This window comes from Aquarana catesbeiana, linkage group LG05, assembly GCF_042186555.1.
Source record: "Aquarana catesbeiana isolate 2022-GZ linkage group LG05, ASM4218655v1, whole genome shotgun sequence".
Classification (NCBI taxonomy): domain Eukaryota; kingdom Metazoa; phylum Chordata; class Amphibia; order Anura; family Ranidae; genus Aquarana; species Aquarana catesbeiana.
The window spans coordinates 590,497,693-590,524,732 of NC_133328.1; the positions used below are offsets into that span (position 1 = coordinate 590,497,693).

At 42.1% G+C, this 27,040-nt stretch overlaps 1 protein-coding gene across 1 annotated transcript; it reads left to right on the forward strand.

Annotated features, from left to right (window-relative positions):
• On the forward strand, window positions 1-26,761 carry ENY2 (ENY2 transcription and export complex 2 subunit). Its single transcript, XM_073632156.1, has 5 exons — window positions 1-137; window positions 3,346-3,421; window positions 11,926-11,996; window positions 21,804-21,878; window positions 26,568-26,761. Exons 2-5 carry the CDS (start codon window positions 3,354-3,356, stop codon window positions 26,642-26,644), a joined length of 291 nt encoding a protein of 96 aa, XP_073488257.1. The 5' UTR covers window positions 1-137; window positions 3,346-3,353; the 3' UTR covers window positions 26,645-26,761.
• The last annotated feature ends 279 nt before the right edge of the window (window positions 26,762-27,040 follow it).

Consider the following 27,040-nt stretch of genomic DNA (forward strand, 5'->3'; position numbering starts at 1 on the left):
AACAACAATGGCCGGAACAGTCGCAATATGAGCACGTTCAGGGTAACTCCGCCCATCTCTGCCCGCCGCCTTTGCAGGGGGTTGCTAAGCAACCAGTCGAAGTTTCCGGTGTGGTGTGTGCGAGGAGTGAGGGCCAGGTGAGAGGAGATGTGTAATGGCGAGTCCCCCGCTTCCTCCCATGCTTTATAGAAAGTAGAGCTCAGACATGAGGGGCCTGGGGGAAAGCCCTTGGGTGGGGGGAGGAGGCAGGGTTTGATTTCAGTCTGTGACCTCAGTATAGAGACCCCTCACCTCCTTCCTGACTCTCCCCAACCAGCAGGCCTGTGTTATTATCAGTCAGACCTCCATCTGTACCACACACAGGGACAGTCCACCCTCTGCTCCCTCTGTCCCTGGGCTGTGGCTCCCCCTGCCTTCTGGGAGGACTATCCCAGAAGACTAACACATCCCAGGAGGGAGCTTTGCTGATGGGTGCAAGTGCTTGGTGGGAGTCCATACAGGTCTATGGAACCCGGCACAGTGCCCAGGAATTCCCCACACAGGTCTATGGAACCCGGCACAGTGCCCAGGAATTCCCCACACAGGTCTATGGAACCCGGCACAGTGCCCGGGAATTCCCCACACAGGTCTATGGAACCCGGCATAGTACCCAGGAATTCCCCACACAAGTCTATGGAACCCGGCATAGTACCCAGGAATTCCCCACACAGGTCTATGGAACCCGGCATAGTACCCAGGAATTCCCCACACAGGTCTATGGAACCCGGCATAGTACCCAGGAATTCCCCACACAGGTCTATGGAACCCGACGTAGTGCCCAGGAATTCCCCACACAGGTCTGTGGAACCCGACATAGTACCCAGGAATTCCCCACACAGGTCTATGGAACCCGGCACAGTGCCCAGGAATTCCCCACACAGGTCTATGGAACCCGGCACAGTGCCCAGGAATTCCCCACACAGGTCTATGGAACCCGGCACAGTGCCCAGGAATTCCCCACACAGGTCTATGGAACCCGGCACAGTGCCCAGGAATTCCCCACACAGGTCTATGGAACCCGGCATAGTGCCCAGGAATTCCCCACACAGGTCTATGGAACCCGGCACAGTGCCCAGGAATTCCCCACACAGGTCTATGGAACCCGGCACAGTACCCAGGAATTCCCCACACAGGTCTATGGAACCCGGCATAGTACCCAGGAATTCCCCACACAAGTCTATGGAACCCGGCACAGTGCCCAGGAATTCCCCACACAAGTCTATGGAACCCGGCATAGTACCCAGGAATTCCCCACACAGGTCTATGGAACCCGGCACAGTACCCAGGAATTCCCCACGCAGGTCTGTGGAACCCGGCACAGTACCCAGGAATTCCCCACACAGGTCTATGGAACCTGGCACAGTACCCAGGAATTCCCCACACAGGCGCAACCTGGGTATCGTGTACCAGTGTGTGCACAACGCCAGGAAACTCCCCCGATCCTGGGCACATGTTTTGCAGATCTCTATTGGGTCCAAAAAAAACAAAACAGGCAAAGACATTCAGCATATTTGCACTCACACTGGATATTTGAAGATGAGAAGGAAGTGTCACCAGCACAGCAGGATCTCCAAAATTGGGTTCAAAATTGTAATCACATAGTATCAAAAAAATAAATAGCGACGTTTCGGAGCGACACAGTGCTTCTATTTATTTTTTGGATACTATGCGATTACAAATTTTGGACCCAATTTTGGAGATCCTGGTGTGCTGGTGACACTTCCTTCTCGTGATTGCAGTCGGTTCCAGCTGTTTATTATTTCAGACCCCAATTTAAGATACAGTCGTTTGTGCAGGAACGTGTGCGTTGGGAGTATTGCATTGGATATTTGAAGATGGCGGCACAGGACTGAAGTCTTTCTTTAAAGCGGAACTTTACACATAACAACGTGATAACAAATAATGTTCTTTAGCTAGGAGCATTCACTCCACATTTATCATTATTCTACCAAAATTGATGTGTGCTGTAAATTGAACCCCCCCCCCCTTATATAAGTGTCCTTATATTAAAAATCAGATCAAATTGTCCACTTTCTGTTGAACTGGCTGATATTCAGCCAATGTGTACCAACCTTAAGGACAGTTTTTTTTATTTTATTTTTTTTTTTTATTTTCTTTTAGGCTGGGTTCACACTATCCTCGCATGCGGCTCACTGCAAGGATCCAGTGCATCCCTGTTCTCCATTTCAAGGACGAATCGGGCCCAAATTTCTGCCTGAATTCTGACCTGAAATGGAGCCAAAGACGTACAGGACCTCTGTGCAATCCACTCCGCTGCCACCACAGAGATGTGTGAACCAGCTCCATTGAGAGCCGGTCACAATCTCCTGTCATGCGAATTGGATGCAGGGAAACCTGCATCCAATTCGCACTAGTGTGAACCCAGTCTTAAGGTTCATTAGCATACGATGTACAATCCAAGCCTTGATCTTAAAAGTGGGCTCCCCCCCACCCCAAAAAACATGACTTCAACTTATGCAGTACAACCAACAGATACTAACTTCCTTCTTGCATTATTTCTTCTGTTCTCCAGTTATGTTTTTCAAAGACGTCATGAGCAGCCGGCTTCATCCTTATTTGTCAGCAAAGCTAGTGACACCAGATTCTTTCATCATAGATACTACAGGCTGCGCTTTTCTTCTGTTGCAGCAAATGACAGTTCAAACCATAGTACAGTTGTGCATCTTGTCATTTGACCTGCCCCTTCCTCTCTCTTGTCTATTCACAAAACACCTTGTATTCTGTTCACTGAATGCAAGAAGTTATATAGATGGACAAGGAGGAGAGGAGCTCAAAGTCTTTGTTCTTGTTTTTATCGCCATCTGTAACCCCTCCTCATAGGGGAGATTTGCCATCACTTCCTATTAGTTCAGTAAGGGATGATTAATCTCTCCAACCAGGACACAGACAAAAACACATTTTAGCAGAGTGGGGAAGAGATGGTACGCTGCCAATGTTTTATCTTTGCCAATGCAATCCTTTCCTGATTACAGCTGTACCCTCATTTCCTGTACGGATGTCATACAGACAGGATGCAGGGAACAGCTTCTCATTGGGGCCACAGACTGAAATACTAACCCCTAGCCGACCCCTTGGTGTGTTTTAGTGCATACTGGTTAGTACTGAAGTCATGTTTTCTACTCTTCTCCAGAGGTGAAATATCTGTTGGGCAGGGTAACCATTTCTCGATAACCATTTCACTGGTCTTTATCCTTTTGTATAAATTTTATTTTACATTTTGTTTCTTCAGCATGTAAGAAGTTTTAGTTTGGCAGTTACTAATGATATTTTATTTTTCCTTACAAGCCTGCACCATGAACAAAGATGCTCAGATAAGAGCGGCTATTAACCAGAAGCTGATTGAAACAGGGGAGAGAGAGCGGTAAGTAATAAGAAGCCATCGTCCACTTTTCTGTGTTGTGTTATTGGGACATGTAGAGTACATGACAGTGGGTTTAGCCCCACGGTGCTCCATGTTTAAGAGTGCCTGGAAGAACAACTGCCTGTACGTTCCAGTCTAACCAATCCCACTATTCTTATGCTTTTGTGCAAGTTACAATTTAAAAAAGGAAGACCATATATATATTTTTTTTATCTGGCCTTTTTTCCATAGAACTCCTACTTCAAGTGATTACAAATGCCATTATTTTTTTTAAATTAAAATAATAAACATGTTATTCTTACCTGCTATGTGCAATAGTTTTGCACAGAGCTGCCACGTTCCCCCTTTTCTCAGGTCCCTGCCAGCGCTCCTGGCTGACCCCCCCCCCCCCCACGAGTGCCCCCATAGCAAGCCACTTGCTTGCTTCCACTTTCAAGCCCCACTCTGTGTGTCCATAAGATACACAGAGGGCGGCTCGGCCCCGCTCCTTTCACACTGACTGGGATTGACAGCAGCAGGTGCCAATGGCTCCCGCTGCTGTATCTGAGCCAGTAAGGAGGGAGAGAGCCGCTGCTTTTGTGCACATTGCTGGATCAAGATCAGGCTCAGGCATGCACGTGGGAACCACCGTTCATGGCACAGGGCTTGGAAGGAACAGCACGGGTGGCCGTTTCTTCAGAGCGCATGCGCCAGTGATGTCACTGGCTGCATGTAATGTAAATATCTCCTAAAAGGTACACGTTTAGGAGATATTTACACTAACTATAGGTAAGCCTTATTATAGGCTTACCTATAGGTAAAAGTCAGAGATGGAAGTTTACTTCCTCTTTTAAGGTAAAAAGTCTTCTTGCTTTAGAACCACTTTCAGTATATATGGGTTCTCTAAAGAGTCTTTGCCACTGAGAGTTCTCATTTTGGACCTCCAGCCAGATTTATATTAGACTTTTTCAAGTTTTAGTCATGCTGCACCCTACATGTAATAAAGCTTTTTATTTAACCTTCTTGATAAAAATAGCACTCCAGTAGGGTTCTAAAGCAGAAAGAAACAAAAAGCTAAGAATTAAGTGCAGGAATCGATCACAGCTGATTGATCGCACCTTACCAATGTCAGGCTAGTACAAGATGGGTGGTTTGCACTTGTTTTATACTCTGTTTTGTGAAATAAGTATCCAGGTATGTTTTTGGGCTCATGCACATGGACGAACAATACTCTGCATTAAAGAGGAGCTCCAGTCTTCCCCAAAAAATTAAGTCATCAACTAACAGATAACCTGGACAGGTAAGGGCATTTACCTGTCCAGGGATCCAGTGATTTCCTCACCCAAGCCGATTCTTTAGTCGGCTTCAGGTGCAGGCACTGGCATCTTAGGTAATGGAAACCGGCAGTTTAGTCTTCTGGCTTCATAGCCGGTTTCCTACTGCGCATCCGCGAGCCGAGCTGCGCTTTTTGAATGGTCCTTCTGTCTTCTGGGACTTGTGATACGTCCTAGAAGGAGGAGGAGACCGAACTGCCGCACAGGTTGCCGCTGTGATCTGACCAGAAGTGGGAGCAGGTCAAAACCAGGTACCCAAATGTGGCGATGGAGGAGGGGGAGGATGCAAGTGGAACTTCCCCTTTTGAGTGAAGTTCTGCTTTATGATCCATCATTTATTAGGGTCTGTATGCAGCAGTATTGTATTTTATGAGCCCGTGCACACTGGGCACAAATGGAAAAATCTGAGGGTGAGCATATACAGCATATTTTATGTTGTACACATAGAAACAATTGTGGTAATGTTGCAATTGTACAGTGTAAATGTACCGCCACTGCTGATATCAACATTGTATGCGTTCATGATCGCCAGTGTTATTCTGCCTATTTGCCGCCAGCATGTGACTACTCCTTCATGGCCGACATACACATTAGTAGTCTAATCGACATTGCAGAAGTTGCGTTGCTGATTAAACTACTAATGTCCACGTCAGCCATGAAGGAGTAGTCACATGCTGGCGGCAAATAGGCAGAATAACACTGGCAATCATGAACTCACACAGTGTTGATATCTCAACCCTAAACAGCACTGGCGGTACATTTGCACTGTACGATTGCAGCATTACCACAATTGTTTTTATGTGTACAACATAAAATATGCTCGCCCTCTGATTCTGATTTTTCCATTTTGTGCCCAGTGTGCACAGGCTCATAGAATACAATACTATTACGCTTTTGTTGACAGGTCAGCCTCAAGCAGCAGCAGCCAATAGAGTGCATTTGTGCTGTACACATGTAACATTACCACAGATTTTACATGCACACAGTGTACAAATAAGATTTTACCCAGAATATTTTTGCCAACAAGATCCTATGTAAAATCATATGTGTGCATGAGTCCTTACACATACATTTTAAACACACCATTATCATTTTCCAGCTGATGTCAAAGAGATTTGCTGTACACATAAAAGAAAAAAAAGTTAAGCTTTGAAAATTCCTTGGTATTCCTTAACTGCAAGTGGTGTCACTCTCCTGGCTGGTTGACTAGATAGACAGGAAAGTACCGCAAATTCTTTGGTATGTAAAACAACTTCCTTGTATACATGTCGTGTGTATTTAGTGGTTTACCCGCAGTTCAGTTTTAGGACAATACAAGATTATGTTAAATCCCCACCCACAAAATAAAAAATTGCTCCATTACATACATGCAAAGATATGCGAAGCCAAGGCCAAGTTAATATGTTTCTCTAAAGTTTGCTTCTACTTTGTTTAATTTGAATGCACCAATATATTATTTATTGCAATGAAAAATCTTAAGATGATGTTTCCTTTTGAGCTTCTCCAATCATACTTAGTATGGTTGTAACTCTTACATATAAGGGATTAGCCTCAGGTGATACAGAGATGCAACAGATCCTCCTGCATAAGTTATACCCGTTTATCTGCAGTATTCTCTCCTCTACAGCTGTTCAAGGTCCAGAATTTATAAAGCTTGTCTGAGCTGTCAGAAAAAAAGAAATTGGAGAGCTAAAGTTACAATCTGCAGAGCTCAGTGAGGAGATCTCTGAGAGCTCATTGGAGGGAAGGGACACACCCTGTCCCCATTTTTCTCTTGGTGTCGGGAAAACTTGTCAGAAATGACTCATGCAGATAGCAGAGGAACAAAGCAACAGACAGAAATTATACTTGGCGCTCTTAATTGAGACAATTACACACTATAGAGCAGTGTTTCTCAACTCCAGTCCTCAAGGCGCTCCAACAGGTCATGTTTTCAGGATTTCCCTCAGATGAAACAGCTGTGGTAATTACTAAGGCAGTGAAACTGATCAAATCACCTCTGCAAAATATTGACAAGCCTGATAACATGACCTGTTGGGGCGCCTTGAGCATTGAGTTGAGAAACAATGCTATAGAGGAATATGCTTTGTTCATATTTTCATGTCTGAGGTTTCGTTTTCATAATAGTCTCACTTGTAGCAGGTCCAGAGGTGTGGAAATATAAAAAAAAAAAATGGGGTACCGATCTACTTGTCCCTCATGACAATCCACTTGTCCTGATAAAAAAAATAATAATCATTTTAACCAAAACCGTATCACATGCATAAAGTCACGTTCTCATACATGCACACTGTCACATACCCACGGTCACATGCAGTCACTTGCGCATACATGCACACAGTCACCTTTCAGGTAATCATGCATTAGGGACACGATTAAAGAGACATTCTGAAAATGTATGAAAATACCTAGTGATAAAACTTTTCCCATGCAGTGGCATCATAATTGAGACAGTTGTCTCATTTTTACATTAAAAACCATAATTTATTTAAACATAATTTATAGTTATAAAAATGTGACAACTGTCTCATTCAGTTATAATACTGCATGAAACGGTTTTATCAATAAGGATTCTCATTGGATGTATGGTCACTTTAAACCTTGAAATGGCTTTGCCAGGATGGAAAATATGAAGGGTTGATGTCTTTATTAGGCAGAGGTGCTTTTAGGAATGTCTGCGGCTTTTAAAAACGAAGGGGCTTTATGGCAACTTCAACTTTTAATGTTTTTAACTTTGTGCTGTTTGTCTCCTTCTCACCTCCTTGCCTGTCTCCAGCACTGCACCCCGGGGACTAGCAGGGAGGGGAGAGACCTTGCAGTGTGACGAGCACCAGTTGGGTTCTTGCAAGGAAAAGGGAAGTGTTGGGCTCTCCTAATGCTCGACAGAAGCGCATCTGAGAAAAAAAACTTTATTTCTTCAAGTTACCCTCACACACGGAAGCACTTGGGTGCTCGGTACAAGCGCATGCTGAGCAGCCAAATCAAGCTCTAGTGTCCGCTCCATTAAGAGTCTGTTCACACTGAGGCAGCAAGACTTGCTGTGCGACTGCCTCAGACGTCTTGAACACGACAGCAGCGGGACTTGCAAAACGACTTCTATATAGAAGTCAATGCAAGTCGCCTCAAGTCGCCCCCAAAGTCGTACAGGAACCCTTTTCTAAGTAATTTCGATTATTGAAATGCAAAGTTTTCTGGCAAAAGACGAAGCATCATATTCGATTTTTTTTTTTTTAGCATAAATGATTGATTTTCTAAATCGAAAACCGTTCGAAAAATTTGACTGCACAAGGGTGTGTCAAAATGTAACACCGGATCGTGTAATTGAACGAAAATATACCGTTCGTTGTTCTCAATCCATAAAATGTTGATAATGGGGCAAAATGAATGATGGCGTTCTCGTGTGCACGTTCAACAGATCTTTGGAAATCTGACAGTTTTTTTTTTTTTTTTTTTTTAATTTATTTCTGAATGATTTTCTGTGTCTGGCAAGCATAAACCCTGCATTGGCTCCTGCTGCTGTCAATCACTGGCAGTAAGGCGGGGGCAGAGCTTGGGAGCGAGCACGCACAAGTGCCCCCAGAGCAAGTGGCTTGCTCCGGGGGCACTCAAGAGGGGAAAAGCACCAAGAACACAGGTAGGGGACCCAAGAAGGGGAGGATCGTGGCTGCTCTGTGCAAAACAATTGACAAGTATGACATGTTTATTATTTTATTAAAAAAACAAAAAAAAAACCTTTAATATCCCTCTCCCTACCCTGTGTGACCGTGCTGTGTACCTGAGTAGTCAGACATAAAACAAAGTTTGTTTCTCTAAATGTAAAGAATGGTCAATATGTAAATATCTGAAATGCATTTTTTGTGTAGCTTTTGTTTTTATCTGTGTTGGACATATTTTTGCCCTGATTTTTTATTTTTTTTATTTTTATTGATCATAAAATAAGGTCTGTACTAAGCATAGAAGATCAGTGTCAATCACGGGGGAAGATGTGGTGCTCCTTGTTTACTGTACATACATAACATACCTACTTATAGGTGTCTGGAAAACTTAACGCTAAATGGAAGAGTCACAGTGACGCACCTTTTTCTGGATTTCTAATTGGTATTTTTTTTAGTCATGTGAAATATGTGCTCTGTTTTATCTTAATGTGCATCAGCCCGAATAATAACAAGTTCTGATACATTATAACAACAATTTTGTAAGAATTCCCACAGCCTGAATCTGAGACCTAAAATAAAGTTATACTTCTGGTAAGACGCTGGTATTATAGTGGAAAGGTTATGCAGGTTCACAAAAGGCTGTGTGTTTGTACAAGTGCTGTGAGTAGTGTGGCACCTTAGTAGTTTTTTGGGTTCAGGTACGTGTTTTGTTTATTCTTTGTAAACTTTTGGCTTGAAAATGATTGCATTACAATGGGCAGCATACCATACCAGCTACATGTGCTGCCATACATTTATTAATAAACCGGGACGTTCCATGCAAGCTTCGCACAGCCAAAACTAGAGGGGAGCCAAAATGGTTACATTAAATATTTCACAAGAAATGACAGAGAAAAGCTCTCCTTGCTTCTGCAAGAAGAGGTGTGGGTTACTTCATTTGACCCCCTAACCCCCCCCCCCCCCCCGCTGCCTTCTGGCAAAATTTCAAGTGTCCAGCTATCCCTGGAGGCATCAGTAAGGCACATTGATTTCACCGTTGCCACCTGGCAATCAGGCCCAAGATGAGTATTTTTTTTTTTAAACCCTTTTTTTTTTTTTTTTTTTTTTTTTTTTTTTTTAAGCTTTTGTATTGCTGATTTTGTTTGAGTAGCAGGGACTGGCAGAGAAGCAGAACTTCAGTTTTTATTGAAAGGTTCACTTTAGGCCTCATGCACACTGGTTTATTGTAAACTCTGTCGTTAAAAACTCACCCTAAGCTACGTTTTTATAAACCAGTTTAGGCGAATTTAGCAGTGTTTGGGCATTTATTTATTTCATTGGCCAGAATTTTATTTAAAGGATAAGTTCACCTTTTCCCAACAATAATTAATAATGTATTATTTTTTGTATTGGGAGCCTGTATTGCACCAGTGATCAGGAGATCGCTGATACCATGCAATTCTCCTGCATACTGTCCGTACATCCCATACAGGTAAGCCAATACTCAGACAGGAAGTCTCAATAAACTACTACAGCGCTCCACAGTGCCATGGTAGTTAATTGAGAACTACAAGCCGACAGCCGCTAAGGATGTCAGGGCTTGTAGTTCATTCCGACACGCAGAGCTGTGTGTCTGAATGACGTGGCCATGTGGGCGGAGACCCGCATGGCCCTGCTGTTTTCAAACAGTGACAGCTATTACAGGTAACTTCTACCTGTACTGCTGTCACAAAGAGGAGGGGGGGAACCGGGAGCGATGACTACACAACTAGAAACATGTTACACCCTAAAATCGGGTAAACTTATCCTTTTTAAATTTTTCTGCCTCTAAACTCCTCTAAAAGCCCTTGTGTGCATGGACACATAGGCTTTTATTGAGGTGCATTCAGGGCTAGACAAAAAAATGGCAAAAGCCCCACCAGTTTAGGACTCACCCAAAAGGGTAAGTTCCGCTCTTCTTCCTCCTCCCCCTCCTACCCCTTTTACATTTTGGCACCTTTTTGGGGAGAGAAGGGAGCAGGAACCTGATTTTGACAGGCACCCACCCCCTCAATTCAGTTGGGCAGTGCAGTTGGAAGCCAGTTGTGGAGCCGCAAGGTTTCCCTTAGTGAAGATGCTGGCACCCGAAGCCCACTGAAGAATCGGCTTGGCTGAGGACAGCACTGGATTCCAGGACAGGTAAGTGTCCTTTTATTAAAAGTTAGCAGCTACAGTATTTGTAGCTGCTGACTTTAATTTTTTGGGGGGGAGACTGGAGCTCCTCCATATGTCTGAGCAAAACAAAAAAAATTGTGCTGTGCATCTCTGCTGTACATGTACATTCTCCTCTCCTCTCCTCTCCTAGACTGCAGAGTTTTGCCTATCTCTGCCTCTCTGTGTCCTTTTTTACATACAGTATATACACCAATATATGCCCTAACAAATATTGCTGCTGCCTTGACTCCTAAGAGACTGCCTGAATACCATGTGTAGGGAAAGAACTCTTGGAGATGTAGATCAGGGGGAAGAACTGACCAATGTGACCCAAGGCTGGGCATGACTGATTTGTACAAACAACAAATGCATAAAAGTGCAGCCACAGGGGTTGATTTTACTGAAACTGGAGAGTGCAAAATCTGGTGCAGCTCTGCATAGAAACCAATCCGCTTTCAGTTTTTTTTTTTTTTTTTTTTTTTTGGGGGGGGGGGGGGGGGGTTGTCAAAGTTTAATCAAACAAGCTAATTGGCCTCCATAAACAGCTGTACCAGATTTTGCACTCTTCGGTTTCCGTAAATCAACCCCTGTGGCTGCACTTTTATGCATTCGTTTTTTGTTTTTTTTGTGAACACAGATTTGTTGAGCTATGGCCACAAAAGAAGTGGCTAAAGGACTAGATGTTATTATCATGCCATTGTACTAAATTTTACAAACTATGTTGCAGATGAACCATTAATTTTAGTAGTGCTGTCTTTAGGTATACAAACCAAGAGCTGTGTGAGGAAGGGTCCCCTCTGTTTTAATAAATGGAAGGTTTACACACAAGCCAGGGAATTGCAGTTTATAAACAATGTTTCCATTGGCATTATCTCTTTCAACTCGGTGTGGGATTATCCACCATTGGTGTCAGTGGGTCCACTTACCAGTTTACATCGACAAGAAAAACAAGGACAGCAAAGGGAGAATTGGATTGTCACAACAATAGTGCATGGGTTACAGGTGACAAGACTTCTTTAGCCATCATCCACATTTATATGTGTATTTGCAAAGAGCTGGCTGTCATTCTAATAATACTTTTGTCTTGGTTTTATGAGGTTAAAATAAGTTGACAGACTGTTGGTGATGAGCTATGAGTAAGCACTCGCTGTGAGTGCGAAACGCGTCAGCTGATCCCTGTACACTTCTGCTGTAGTGTTTTTGAATACCTCCATGATTCAACTTTTTTATTAATAAAGGCACTTATCATCAGACCGGTGTGTGGCTTCCAGATCCCTTCGTTTTTCTCAGACTGTTGGTGATGTCTGTATGTTTAACACACATTTTTATAGGACATTTAGGAATTTCTCTGCCTTTCTTTCAGCCTTAAAGACCTGTTGAGAGCAAAACTAATTGAATGTGGATGGAGAGACCAGCTGAAGGCGCACTGCAAAGGTATGTAGTGTTTTTCTGAGGCCTAAATTCAACGTATGCTTGTATGTTTCTCTCCCAATTGTTGTCCCTGAAAAGGGGGGAGGCTCACCCCCACCCCCAAAAACACATTGTCTGTATTTTATCATACACTTTTTTAATATTTTTTCCAAGCTGTATATCAGGTGCTCTTTATTTTAAACCTAAAAGCTAAACTTAAAATTTGTTGAGTGGTTCATTGACCACATGAGGCAGCAACAAAAGACCACAAATAGTTCATTCCATAACATTCCTTATCTCAGATTTACTTCCACAAAGGAGAAATGTCTTTTGTGTATACATAAACTGTGCCATAGCAAACACTGTGCTACCAGAATGCTACAAAACACGTGTTTTCTGACATTGTCCTGTACTGGATAGTTTAGCTGTCTGAATATAATGGCCCCTTTTGTATGACTTGACCCCCCCCCCCCTTTTTTAGGTTTGTAAGATCTAATGAGCAGTGCCCTCTGATTCCTTCTGTTTTGAATTGTATTGTAACTGTACTATCTGCCTTAATGTTGTAAAGTGCTGCACAAACTGTTGGCACATTATAAATCCTGTATAATAATAATAAACCTGCTGATGCTTGGTTTAGATAAGGAAACCGGTAAGCCAGGGGCTAAAATAAGCACACTATTTTTGGTTGTAGTCAAAGAACAAGGTTTCTTTTACGTTTTTAAAGATTGAGTTGATATTTGGATTAAGAATGAAATTTGTCTGTTGATTACTTGCGTCGTCTGTCACCTTTTGTGCGTGCTTCTGCTATGTGTCACATTTGGCACCTTTCAGGGGGAAGGGGGAGCAGATACTTGTCTAATATAGGTATCTTGCTCCCACCTCCGGGCATAGATATAGATACCCGTGCCACCCGCGGGTATCTATGCCACTTCCCGTCTCTCCCCCCCCCCAACCCCCGCTGTCTTCTGGGAGACACACGGATCCCAGGAGACAGCAGGGACCAGTGGGAACGTGCAGCGCGACTCGCGCATGCGCAGTAGGGAACCAGGAAGTGAAGCCACAAGGCTTCACTTCCTGATTCCCTTACCGAAGATGGCGGCAGCACCCGAGAGCCGAGGGACAGATCGGCTTAGGGAGCTGACATCGCAGGCTCCCTGGACAGGTAAGTGTTCTTATTTTAAAAGTCAGCAACTGCAGTATTTGTAGCTGCTGACTTTTAAAAAAAGAAAAACCGGCGGAACTCTGCTTTAACCACTTGCTGACCACCCTATAGCAGGGACGGCAGCTGTGTGCCAGATCGTGTGTGTGTGTATATGTATGTGTGTGTGATTTTGGCATTTCCGCCTGTAGGGGGCGCACGCCCCCTGCCTGGCACCTGCAGAAGCTAATCTGCAGGTGCCAGGCACTCGATGTACTGCGGCTCCTGCCGATCGTCAATAAAGAACACAGAATGGCAATCTGCCTATGTAAACAAGGCAGATTGCCATTCTGACAGGGGGGAAAGCATGGATTCTGCATGGATTTCTTCCCTTAGTAAAAACCGCACACAGTGTACACCAAAACTAGGACTAGGCACATATTTAACCCTTTGATTGCCCTAGACATTTAACCCATTCCCAGCCAGTGTCATTAGTACAGTGCTTATTTTTAGCACTGATCACTATTAGTGTCACTGGTTCCCAAAAAGTGTCAGATGTCAGTCAGTGTCTTATTGTCCACCTACAATATTGTAGTCCCGCTATAAGTTGCTGATCAGCGCCATTACTAGTATAAAAAAAAAATTCCAGTATGGATCTCAGTTTGTAGACACTATAACGTCTGCGTAAACCAATCCAATATACGCTTATTGGGAATTTTTTTTTTGTTTTCTCACCAAACAGTTGTAGCAGATTACATATTGGTCTAAATTTATGAAGGTGTGTGTGTATGTGTATATATGTATATATGTATGTATGTATGTATGTATGTGTATGTGTGTGTGTATATATATATATATTTATTTATTTATTTATTTATAATAAAAGTTTGGGTACAGCGTCGCACGACTGAGCAATTTTCAGTTAAAGTAAGTGTCATATCGCAAAAAGTGGCCTGGTTATGAAGTGGGTTAAATCCTCTGGAGGTCAAGTGGTTAACCACGTCAGCCCCAGAAGGATTTAACCCCTTCCTGACCGGGCCATTTTTTTGCGATACAGCACTGCTTCGCTTTAACTGAAAATTGCGCAGTCGTGCGATGCTGTACCCAAACAAAATTGACGTTCTATTTTCCCCACAAATAGAATTTTCTTTTGGTGGTATTGGATCACCTGTGCGGTTTTTATTTTTTGTGCTATAAACAAAAAAGAGCGGCAATTTTGAAAAAAAAACACAATTTTTTTACTTTTTGCTATAATAAATATCCCCAAATTTAAAAAAATGTGCAAATTTTTTCCTCAGTTTAGGCAGTTATGTAATCTACGTATTTTTGGTTAAAAAAAAACGCTATAAGCGTATATAGATTGGTTTGCACAAAACTTATAGCGTCTACAAAATAGGGGATAGATTTATGGCATTTTTATTTTTATGCTTTTACTAGTAATGAGGGCGGTCTGCAATTTTTATTGGGACTGTGACATTGGGACACTTTTGACACTTTTTTGGGACCATTGACCTTTATACAGCGATCGGAGCTATAAATAGCCACTTGTTACTGTATAAATGTCACTGGTAGGGAAGGGGTTAACACTAGGGGGCATGCAAGGGGTTAAATGTGTTCCCTCAGTGTGTTCTAACTGTGGGGGGGATGGGAGTGCCTGGGAGAGGAGACTATATACTAGGAACCCACAATCTGTCTCCTCTCCCCTGTCAGAACGTAGATTTGTGCGTTTACACACTCAGACCCTCGTTCTGGCTCTGTCAGGAGCGACGCATGTGCCCGGCAGACATCATGGCCGCCGGGCACACGCATCGGCTCCTCAGTACCACGGCAGCGCGCGCCCGCCCCCCTATAACCTTTAAAGCGGCTGCCGTACAGCTACGGTGATTCGCTCAGGGGAGCCATTCTGCCGCTGTCAAACAACGGCGGGCAGTCGGCAAGCGGTTAATGAACTGAGAAGAACCTGTTGCCTGCCAATGCAAATACATGGTTAGTATTGGTGCTTGTTAGCCTATTTTGATAGCAATAAAATATTAAAGTGTTACGCCTCATGAACACTGCAGCTGTCAAAGGTCTATTTTACAGGTGTTTTGACTTTTTTATTTTTTTCCGAATAGTGTGTACATGGCTTTAGCCTATGAGTCCATGCATATATAGGCTTTTAGAGGCAGGGGCAGAATTCTGAACACCCCAAAATCTTGTTGAGAGGAGCTTTGAAGCAGAAAAAATGACTGGCGCGTTTAAATGCATCTAACCGTGCCTAAGTGCTGGGTGCATTTAACGCTTGAGCGTTTTTCATTTCAATGACTAGAATAAATTAATATTTTGGCAAATGAAATAAATGCTCAAATGCCTTTGCATAAATGCAGCTTAAGCGTGTTGTTTGAAGCGTTTTTTTCTCCTACTAGAAAAACTCTACAAAGCCCCAATCTGCATGAAGCCTTAAAAGATTGAAATAAAGCCCCATTTCACCCCTTCTCTTTGCTATTACTTTAGAACCCTTCCTAGCTACAATTAGACATAATGCTGATATCAAAGGCATACAAATAGGCAACAAATCCCATAAATACGCAGCTTATGCTGACGATGTACTATTCTTTATTCAACAGCCACGCATCTCAATTCCAAATTTAATGACAGCATTCTCCAATTTTCACTCCATCTCTAACTTCAAAATAAATCTATCCAAATCAGAAATTTTAAACATTGATATTCCCAAGTCGGAGGCACTCTCCCTTAAACCTCTTTTTCCCTTTAAATGGGAACCGAAATGTGTGAAGTACCTGGGTATTTATCTTACTCCTCACCCCCATTCTCTTTTTCGATATAATTATATGCCCTTGTTAAATAAGATCAGGGATGACTTACAAAAATGGTCCAATTTATCACACACTTGGCTGGGGAAAGTAAATATAATTAAAATGAATATATTGCCTTGCATCCTTTTTGTTTTTCAAATGCTCCCATTAGGTGTACCGGTAGGGTTCTTGACTATATTACAAACCATGATCTCCAGATTTATCTGGAAGATTAGTCATTTCAGAATATCCAGAGAGCTATTGTTTCGCTCCAAATGCTCAGGTGGTCTGGCACTTCCTAATTTCAAAGCATATTATCAAGCGTTTATTCTTTCCAGATTGCCTGATTGGAAATATGCTCTCAAATCGAAATTATGGGTACAACTTGAATATTTTTTAAGTGGAATGGATCTTTCAATAGCCCCCTGGATACCCCGCATCCAGAACTCTAGCTCAAAATACTTCGGCTCTCACTATATTCTCTTTAGATATCTGGGATGCACTACACACAAAATTTTCAAGAAATTATAATTCCCCTCTATTACCTCTCCTCAACCATAAATATTTTTTACCGGGTTTACTAGACCCAGGTTTTAAATCATGGAGATCTGAAGAACCTCTACTTCTACATCATGTTCTCCGTAACAACACACTTAAACCGCTACGTACGATTCTTGCCCCTAAACCTGCTACATTTATGGATAAATTGAGATACCACCAACTACAACATTTAAGTTCCCTTCCTAATCTGCTTAGAGGTATTGGTTATTTACATGCTATAGAAGAAATGTTTTACCCTAAAGATCCACCTCTACATGGCATATCCCTATTTTACAAAGCCCTCATTGCTCTTCAAAATCCCAACTTTCCACCTTTCCTGGCTAAATGGTAATCTGATTTAGATTCATTCCTCCCTCACTGACAACCAAAAGGATAAGATCCTTCAATTAGCCCATACTTCCTCTCTAGCCTCAAAAATGTCAGAGGTCAACTATAAATTGCTGACCAGGTGGCATTACACCCCAGCTAGACTACACCAAATGTTCCCCGCCAGTTCCCCACTGTGCTGGAGGAACTGTGGGAACAAAGCTACTCACACGCTTGTCTGGTGGTTTTGCCCACTAATTCGACCTTTTTGGGATACCATTCGTAGTCTAATAGCACAGATATCGGATATTAATGTACCCAGTGATCCATGGGCTATCCTCTTCCATTCTACGACAACTCCTATAAGACTATATAAACATTCAATTATCCCTCTTTTACTGAACACTGCCAAAGCCTTAATTCCGACTCTATGGGGACAACCAACAATCCCTTCTGTTCGAGTTTGGTTACAAATGGTCAATAACGTACATCTTATGGAAAGCATTACCCACAACATTAGAGGTACTTCCAAGAAACATTCTCTAACCTGGGATTCTTGGATAAAATTTCAATCCACCTTCACCTATAAGGACCTTTTAATGCAAACCCCTTAAATTAATTTATCGCCCAAGCTTAGCCATTTAAATCCTAATGTCTTGGTTCTTTTCAATATACTGTCATGCATGGCAGCAATGCCCCCCTTCCCACCTTCCCACTATCTGTTCTCTTTCCTCTCCTATTCTATTTTTCCTATCTATACTCTTTCCTATCATCTAATTTTCTCATCCTCTCCTTTGCTTTCCTCTCTTATGCTTTACTCTCCTTAAACTAAAGCAAAGCTTTCTCTTCACTATGTTTTGTTTAAGGGCTCACATACTATGAATCCTTTGTTTACTTAGGTATTACAATAGCACTTTTTATAACTTTACAGCTAGTTATTGGTATATTGGTTTACACCTACTTGTTGTAGATACTGAAACTGTTTTCTTTTTTTTTTCTTTTTTTTTTTTTTTTTTTTATGTTCCAAATGTGTATCTATTTTGTGACATATGTTTATCTTTGCTCTATTTTTCTCTAATAAAAATTTATTAAACGAAAAAAAAAAAAAAAGATTGAAATAAAAAAAAAAAAAAGTAACACTTAAGAAAATTTTGCAAGCAACCCCGTCTCCCCACATGCACATACCCAAATGCAAATATGTGCTCTGGTGCACACATATATATGTAAGTGGCGACTGCACCACACATGTTAAAGGATAAGTCACCTTTAGGAGCATGTTACACCCATATTAAGGGTGTAACATGCTCCTAGTGACCTGCCGCCAGCGCTCCCCGCTTTGACAGCAGGTAGGGGATTTTCTCCCCGCACCCACTGTCACAATTTTAAAACTGTGCCGCCGTGCGGGGCTCCTCCCACACAGGTGTGACATTCATTCACCCTGATCATGGGTGCAATGCTTTAAAGACTGCAATGTAAAAAAGATAAGAAATGCACTTGAGTGAGAGCAGTAGTTCTATGGCCATCATTCACAGTTAGCTCTTAACTGATAACCTGTAAAGGCTTTTGAAGTGTCACTTGTGGACAGTTTTGGGTACCGTAGTCTTTTGCCATTTCACTGGCAAACACAATTTTAAGGCTTCATATGTTTGGTATATCAATTATTTATTAAATGGGCAGTACTTTGTGTTTCTGCACATTTGAAAAACAGTTGTACAATTATCATGCCATAAAAATTTGTAACTTTAACCATTTTTTTTCTACAGGTCCTTGGCTTTCAGAAATTCTCTAATTGTTTGATGGTTTTAAGTGATTTTCTATAAAACAAATGCAAACAAAAAAAATCAGAACAAAATCAAGTCAAGATGAGTACAGCTCAACCTTTTTACAGGAAGCGTTGCATTTTATAAATGAATACAAAGCTCCCTCTGATTGGCTGAGACAAACATCATGAAATTGTCCACCTCTCTGCCTCAGTCAATCAGAGGAAGCTTTATATTAATTTTATAGTATTAAAAGTTCCCTGTGAATGGCAGATCAGTGCTCAGTCTGACTCAATTTTGTTGTGGGAGCGGGACGGGAAGTTCCTGTCCCAGTGCCGGAACACAGTGCTGTATAATGTATACAGCTGAGGCTTTATACAGTATATGCAGTGCACACAGCAGCTGCATCTGTTAGTTTAGGTAACAGTTCATTTGGTCCAGTTTGGTCATAACAAACTTCTAAACTTCATTAAAAGCTGGAGATCTACTTTAAAGAAGCTGCAAAAACAGAAATCTACCTGTTGATACTGCCTGAATCCAGTGATCTCCTAACTTCCTTTAGTAAACTGACAATGCTGCCTCTGCTGCACTGAAATCCTTAGCAGAGTTATCCGCCCTGCCTGAGTTCTCCTCTGCTAGATTACAGATCACCTCCTTAATATGTTATGGCCATAAAGAGAGGTTGAGTCCAGCTGGGTAGAATTCAAGCAGATCTGATAGCACTGTCTGTAGGGAGCTGCAACATTCTACACAGACATCCCAAGCAGTGTTGCCAGCTCCTCTGCTTAAATTCACCCCTGCTGGACTATATAACACCCCCACCTCTCTTTGTCAACATAACATATCAAGGAAGTAATCTGTAGTTTAGAAGGGGAGAACTCAGTCAGGGACGATAACATGGCTTTGGATTTCAGTGCAACAGAGGCCATATTACCTCAGAAGACCTGTCCCTGCTTCTGCTGGTCCTGCAGGTATGCTGGGGATCAGATAGAATGCCCTAGTCAGTAATTGTGGAATATAACTATGGGATAATGAGACCTTGTTTAATAGCGATGGGTGCAGATGGCGGAGACCCAGAACTCTAAATGAAAATCTCTCCATTGCACTAAGTTGGGGTTTTCCGAACCAGAGTTCCATGGAACCATAGCGTTCCTTCAGATGTTGCTAGGGGTTCTTTGAGCAATTTCTGCCTCTCAGATAAGTTCTCACCGATATTTAAAGACGGTTTTGGAGAAGAAACACACCTAGGGCTTCTTCAATTAAGCCCTGTCTCCTCCAGAGAATTGGTTATGGACTGTTACGGTACTTCATAAATACATACAAATAGTTAAAATTTCCGTTTATTCAAAAAGTAAACATATTAAAAATCCATATATGAACATGAATATGGATAGACAATAATATAGTACAATCATGTTTCACAAAATGAAAAAAACAATTTACAGTGCCCACAAGGGTGAGTGAAGGCAGATTGGTAAGTACTCATGAACGTAACCTCGACAGTTTCGCGGTCAAGCCGCTTCTTCAGGAGGAATCCTAGTACATTTTCTATAAGGTGAAATAATCAGCATTACAAATACAATTACAACACATTTGAAATATGTAAGGAAATGAAAAGATATAACATTGGAGTAGTTAATTGACTGGTTTATATTTGCACTCACCAACCACTGCCCCTAAGGACATGAACGGTACTTGTGAGACTTGTGGGGGGGGGGGAGGGGAGGGGAGGGGGGGGGGGATGGGAGGAGAGAAAAGGAGGGAGCTAAGGGGGAAGGAGGAGAGAAAAGACAAGAAGAAAACAAGAGGGGGAAGGAAAAAAATGGGGGGGGGGATTGGGGAGGGGGGGAGGGAAAAGGGGAAAACCAAGGAAGGAATGATTGAGGACCCAATCATTCCTTCCTTGGTTTTCCCCTCCCCCCCCCTTTCTCTCCTCCCATCCCCCCCCCCCCCCTCATTCCCCCTCTCCCTTCCCCTTTCCCCTCACGATTGTCCCCACATCATTCATGGAGGTGGCTCTCACTTCTTGCATTATAGACAATTTGAATACTCATTCTCCTTTTTGATTTCATTTTTATTTTTACATATATCAGTACCTGGCCAACTTACCCCCCTTGCTTGCCCCCGGGGAAACGCCCAGTGAGTGCGTCTCACAAGTACCGTTCATGTCCTTAGGGGCAGTGGTTGGTGAGTGCAAATATAAACCAGTCAATTAACTACTCCAATGCTATATCTTTTCATTTCCTTACATATTTCAAATGTGTTGTAATTGTATTTGTAATGCTGATTATTTCACCTTATAGAAAATGTACTAGGACGCCTCCTGAAGAAGCGGCTTGACCGCGAGTACTTACCAATCTGCCTTCACTCACCCTTGTGGGCACTGTAAATTTGTTTTTTTCATTTTTTTTTCATTTTGTGAAACATGATTGTACAATATTATTGTCTATCCATATTCATGTTCATATATGCATTTTTAATATGTTTACTTTTTGAATAAACAGAAATTTTATCTATTTGCATGTATTTATGAGGTACCATAACAGTCCATAGCCAATTCTCTGGAGGAGACAGGGCTTAATTGGAGAAGCCCTAGGTGTGTTTCTTCTCCAAAACCATCTTTAAATATTTCAAAAGGATGGTACCCACTAGAGACATATTACCCTCTTTCTAACTCTGTGTCATTTACTTCATTAAACAAGTTCTCACCGATACCAATGATCTTTTTAGCTATCTGTAAGGGGGTAATTCTTCCCAATGGTCACACGTATAAGTGGAATTCTTCCCACTGAGCATCACACTAAAATATCATCATGGTTTTTAGCAGGGGTTCCCTGAGAGCTAAAACTTATTTCAAGGGTGTTAAAAAGGTTGAGAAAGACTGGTATAAGTAGTTGACCTTTATTGCCTGTTTAACAAGTTGTTGGCCGCCAAATGTACAAAAACATTCTTGGTTCATGTTGTTATAACAAGCTTATGGCTTCATTGGGACGATACCTTCAGTTATTTACGTTTAGGAAGTAGGTTGGATGGATGTTTTTGTATTTTATTCTTTTTTCTACCTTCTCTTCTGTTGGCACTTGCAAGAGGTTTACAGATGTCTTCACACCCCTAGCAGGTGCTGTAAAAAAAAAAAGTATAGATATCCAATCGCCTGAGTTGTGATTAGTTGGTTAAATGTCCCGATTTACACTCTTTTCCCTGCTGTACTTGCTGTTTCCAGAGCTCAAACTGATGACTTCTTTAACACAGTTTTTACCCTATCTTTTAGATGTAATCAATGAAAAAGGACTAGAACATGTCACAGTTGATGATCTGGTCGCAGAGATTACTCCCAAAGGCAGAGGTGAGTCTTATCACCCTCTCCTACAATTTGCATGTATACACAAACTGCTCACTTCTGCACACTCTAGGAGATAAAAATAATATATCCGGCTTCAGTTTAATTAAATTAAAGCAACCCTCTGCTAATCTGGTATAAAGACTAATAGGTATCAGTCTGCATTTGCCTTGTGTGTAAACAAGTCAATTCATAGTCCAGTGACAAATATGCAACATAAAAAAGCTCTACTTACTCAGTATGATGAGTTGAGAAGATTCCCCTCTTTTCACCTCCTTCAAGTTTATTCAGGAGTTAAATAACATGTACTGTGTGTCCAGTGGGTAAAACTGTTTGTTAAAATTGTATAGGACTCCTTTTAAAAAGGAGGCAGTGATACCAAAATCAAGTTCAGATAGATTACACCGGTAGCAAAATGACAGTGTGAAAAATGCCATTACTAAATTCAAACCACTCTGTGGATGATGTCACGCTATTCCAGTGCCTGACACACATTCCTTGAGGAAAAATAGATTATTATCAAATCTGAAGTAATGCTGTGGAATTTTCACACAGCCATTTACCAGTCATTTTTCCACCAGCTGATGCCTTAACAGAAAACTCCAGTCAGGAACGCAAACCAGAAGGATTTTTTTGTCTTTTTCTGTCTCTAAACGTTGAGCTCAAACTATGCCTGTAATCATCCTAATTTGCATGGACACATAGGATAACATTGAGTAGCTTCTACAGGCAGAACCCCAAACTCCTGTAGAAGCAGCCATTTTTATGCCAGTGCACATGGACCCTAATATTCCAACAAGACAAAAGGGGGAATCCATTACACAGCAAGGTTAGAAGACTTTCATCCTTCTACATTATTGGACGGCATGTGCAGCAGTAGTCCTAGCGCAGGCTATTTTCCTTATCCTACTATATATTTTTATCAAGGTTGTAGCATCTTTTCAATTTTCAGTATTGTACCACTGCCTCTTTTTTTTTTTTTATCCACTTTTTGCCGGGAGGGCGTACATGGACGTCCTCCCATTTCAGTGGTTATACCAGGTTGATGCCTGCATCCACAGGCATCAACCCGGTATCATCATTCTTTTCAGCCGGCGATTCCCTGCACCCTAAGAAAAATCATAGCGGCAGTTTAGCTGCTTCATTGTTATTACAGGTGGCAGGAGGGGACGCCGCCCTCCGGTGCTTCTACCGGCTCGCCCTTGCAAACCGGAGAAGGAATCCACCGGTGCCGGAAGTTGGCCATAGAGATTTCCGAGCAACAGATGGTCCCTGGTCATCTGACTCTTGGAGGCCCGGACACGACGTTATGACACGCCCGGCATGGCAGTTGTATATACAGTGGAACTTTGGATTACAAGCATAATCCGTTCCAGGAGACTGCTTGTAACCCAAAGCACTTGCATATCAAAGCGAGTTTCCCCATAGAAGTCAATGGAAACTAAGCTAATTCGTTCCGCATTGACTTCTATTGCATTCAATACTGCATGTGGCCAGAGGTGGGGGGCGCTGGAGAGACTCTGAAATACTCGGAGACTGCTCTAATGCACCCGGATACCCGCGCAAAGGCTCGGAAACGCACACTTTTTTACCTATTAGATATACATGATATTTAACCCATGGCTAAACCTGAAGAAGCCAGATGGGTTACCATACAGAGAAATCTTCACAGCTTACAGCTTTACACAGCTATTTTAATGCTGTATGCTATCTTTGCTACTATTGGGCCCATTTTATACGGGGTGGACTCCTCTTGCTTAGTAGGGGATCTGTTTTGTTTAGAGGAGGGACCTGTCCACTGATTCCAACTAATTGCAATTAGTGGAGATTTAAAGAGGAAGTAAACCCTAATGGGTTTTACTTCCTCTTTTTTTTTTCCCCTGCAAAGTACAAGCATAATGGGCTAGTATGGTGCTGGTGGCCGCATCCATCTTCTCCCCTCTTCCTTCCGGGGCCACGGACTCCGGCTCTGTGACTGGCCGGAGTCGCATGTGCGCAAGAGCCGTCAGTCACCGCACTTGCTAGTGGAGAAATGGCACGGAGGGTTTCTTCATAGCATATGCGCCAATGACATTGGCGCACTACAAGGTAAATATCTCCTAAATGGTGCACGTTTAGGAGATATTTACAGTACCTATAGTTAAGCCTTTTTATAGGCTTGTCTATAGGTACAAGTTGCACAGACTGTAGCACAAAAAATGCACAAAAGTTCAAGGCAAGTTCATTCTTTTTAATTCACTTGCTTTAGTTTTTACTAGGTGTCAAGCCTGTAAAATCTTTCACCACCAGGATGCAGGTGCAGGCCAAGCGTTCACAGGAAGAGACTAGGTGAAAGATTTTTAGGGCCCTTTTTTTTTTTTCAGATTGCGTTGTGTTCCCATTTATCTCCAGTGGGTCAGCAGGCCAAAACATGCACCTGACTTTTTTTTTTCCAGCACATTGCAAGGCGTTCTTTAACCACTTCAGCTCCGGAAGGTTTAAACAACCCCCCCCCCCCCCGCCATAATCAGGGCATTTTTTGTGATATGGCACTGCTTTACTTGACAATTGCGCGTTCGTGCAATGCTGTACCCAAATAAAATTGATGTCCTTTTTTTCCCACAAATAGAACTTTTTTTTTGGTGGTATTTGATCACCTCTGCGTTTTTTTTTTTTTTTTTTTTTTTTTGTTTTTTTGTTTTTTGTTTTTTGGGGTTTTTTTGCGCTAGAAACAAAAAAAAAAAAACTGACAGTTTAAAAAATGTAAAATTATTTTTACATTCTGCTATAAAACATATCCAATAAAAAAACATATTTCTTCATCAATTCAGGCCAATATGTATTCTGCTACATATTTTTGGTAAAAAAAATCCCAATAAGCGCATCCTGATTGGTTTGCGCAAAAGTTATAGCGTCTACTATGGGGTATTTTTACTTTTTCTTCCTTTACTAGTAATGGCGGCGATCAGCGACTTATAGTGGAACTGCGATATTGCGGCAGACACGTGACACTTTTTTGACACTTTTTGGGGACCAATGACACTAATACAGTGATCAGTGCTACCAAATATACACTGTCACTGTACTAATGATACTGGCAGCGAAGGGGTTAACAGGGGCGATCAAAGGGTTAAATATGCTCATAGGGAGTGCTTTCTAACTGTGTGGGGGATGCTTTGACTGGGTGAAGACAGACACAAGATCTCCATCTTACCCTCTCACAGAACGGCGGTCTGCCTCTCCTAAAAACGATTGCTGTGTCCCCACGGACGTTGCGTCCGCCAGACACGCTGATTGTATCCCGCTGTGTCCAATCACGGTGGGAGCAGGTCGCCGGCTGCACACGACCCTGAACTGTCAGATCACGTACCACATCAAGTAACAGCGTGTGAGGAGAGCGCCGATCAGCAGCATTTCCTCACAGGGGAAACCTGTACAGATAATCAGTACAGACCCAACAGTGCCCAGCAGTGATGCCAATCTATGCCAGTCGGTGCTGCATATTAGTGCCTCCTCATCGGTGCACATCAGTGAAGGACAAAAATGACTTATTTACAAAATTTTCTAAAAAAAATTTTTGGTCTTTTTTTCATTTTTTGAGGGGAAAAAATAAACCCAATAGTGATTAAAAACCATCAAAAACAAGCTCTATTTGTGTGAAAAAATGATAAAAAATTCATTTGGGTACAGCTTTGCATGGCCACGCAATTGTCATTCAAAATGTGACAGCGCTGAAAGCCGAAATTTTGGCCTGAGCAGGAAGGGGGTAAAAGTGCTCCGTATTCAAGTTCTTAAGGAACATTTTCCTCCCTTTCCCATCAGAACCCATTCCACCAGGGCTGTCTGGCTTTTTAGCATCAAGTGGCTGGTTTTGCGAGGTCGCCACATGGTCCTCTTCTCGCGTGTTTTCCAAATTCTACCAGGTGGACATTCAGGTCTCAGCTGATGTGAGCTTCGGCCATAAGGTGCTCCAAGCTGTAATCAGAGTATTCTGTTCGGGTTCTTTAATCCTTGTGTTTCTTAAGAGCTTGTTGGCAGTTCCATTTTGCTATGCAGTAGCTCACCCCTCAATTCTATTGCTTGAGTATGTCCCGTGGTGTATGAATACCAGCCCTATATATTGTACGATTATGATAATAGGAATTTTGACTTACCTGTAAATAAGAGTACTGTACTAGACACTGTGTGTGTCTTGATCACTCCTTATTGCTAGCTAAAAAAAAAAAAACTGAGCAGGCAGGGTTATATTAGTATTTGCCAGTGTTCAACAACCTGAAGGTAGTAGTATATAACCCTGGTCTAATAATACCAGTCCTGTTTCCTGTATTGTAGTCCAAGATAAGGAATTTATAGGTAGGTCAAATTTCCTATGTTTTAATCTGTCCCAAAGTCTCCTACATGGAGATCCTGCCAGTAAAACGGTACTGTTGCAGGCTGGCAGCACTACTCTATCTTGCAAGTAGCAGCAGCTTTGTCAGCTTGCCATGTGTGGTCCTTCAGTTAACTGCTGGGCTGCCTATTTGATGACCCTGATAAGCAGCCCAATGGCCAACTGAAGAAGTGCACATTGTAGGCTGCCAATGCATATTCTCCTATCAGATTGCTGTTTAAAATGATCTATTCACTGTTTCTGTGTAGTAACAAATGTGTAAGCTTTATTGCTGAGATTTCCTCCGCTTCTCAAATAATAACTAATGGTTGTTTTTCCTTTTCCAGCCTTGGTGCCTGACAGTGTGAAGAAGGAGCTTTTACAGAGGATAAGAGCGTTCCTAGCCCAGAATGCAAGTCTCTAGCCAGCCTTTGTGTTTTACATGTGAATTATGTCTTTTGCACAGTTTTTTTTCCATTGCCATTTTTTTACATAATTTGTAGCATGTTTTGACAAAATAAAATCACACCAAATTCATAAACTTTTCTGTCTGTACTTCTTAAGATTAACACACAAAAACAGCACAAGGATCTTGAGCCCCCATTCACACAGAATGCAGCTTTAAAATCATACAACTTCACTTGAAAATGCACAATTTCAAAGCCACATCAGTGCGACTTGGCTGACATCTGTGCAATTACATGCCAGGGGATTTGGACCTGTCAAATTGCATGACAAGTCGCACCGGTGTGTACATGGGCTGAGGGTATATATGGTGTCCTAATAAAAAACCAAGATGATGTTGCTGATGTCTTTTATA

Coding starts and splice junctions, on each gene's coding strand:
- ENY2 (XM_073632156.1), top strand. CDS start 3,354: ATGAACAAAGATGCTCAGATAAGAGCGGCTATTAACCAGAAGCTGATT. Junction 11,997..21,803: donor GCTGAAGGCGCACTGCAAAG/GTATGTAGTGTT, acceptor CCTATCTTTTAG/ATGTAATCAATGAAAAAGGA. Junction 21,879..26,567: donor GATTACTCCCAAAGGCAGAG/GTGAGTCTTATC, acceptor TTCCTTTTCCAG/CCTTGGTGCCTGACAGTGTG.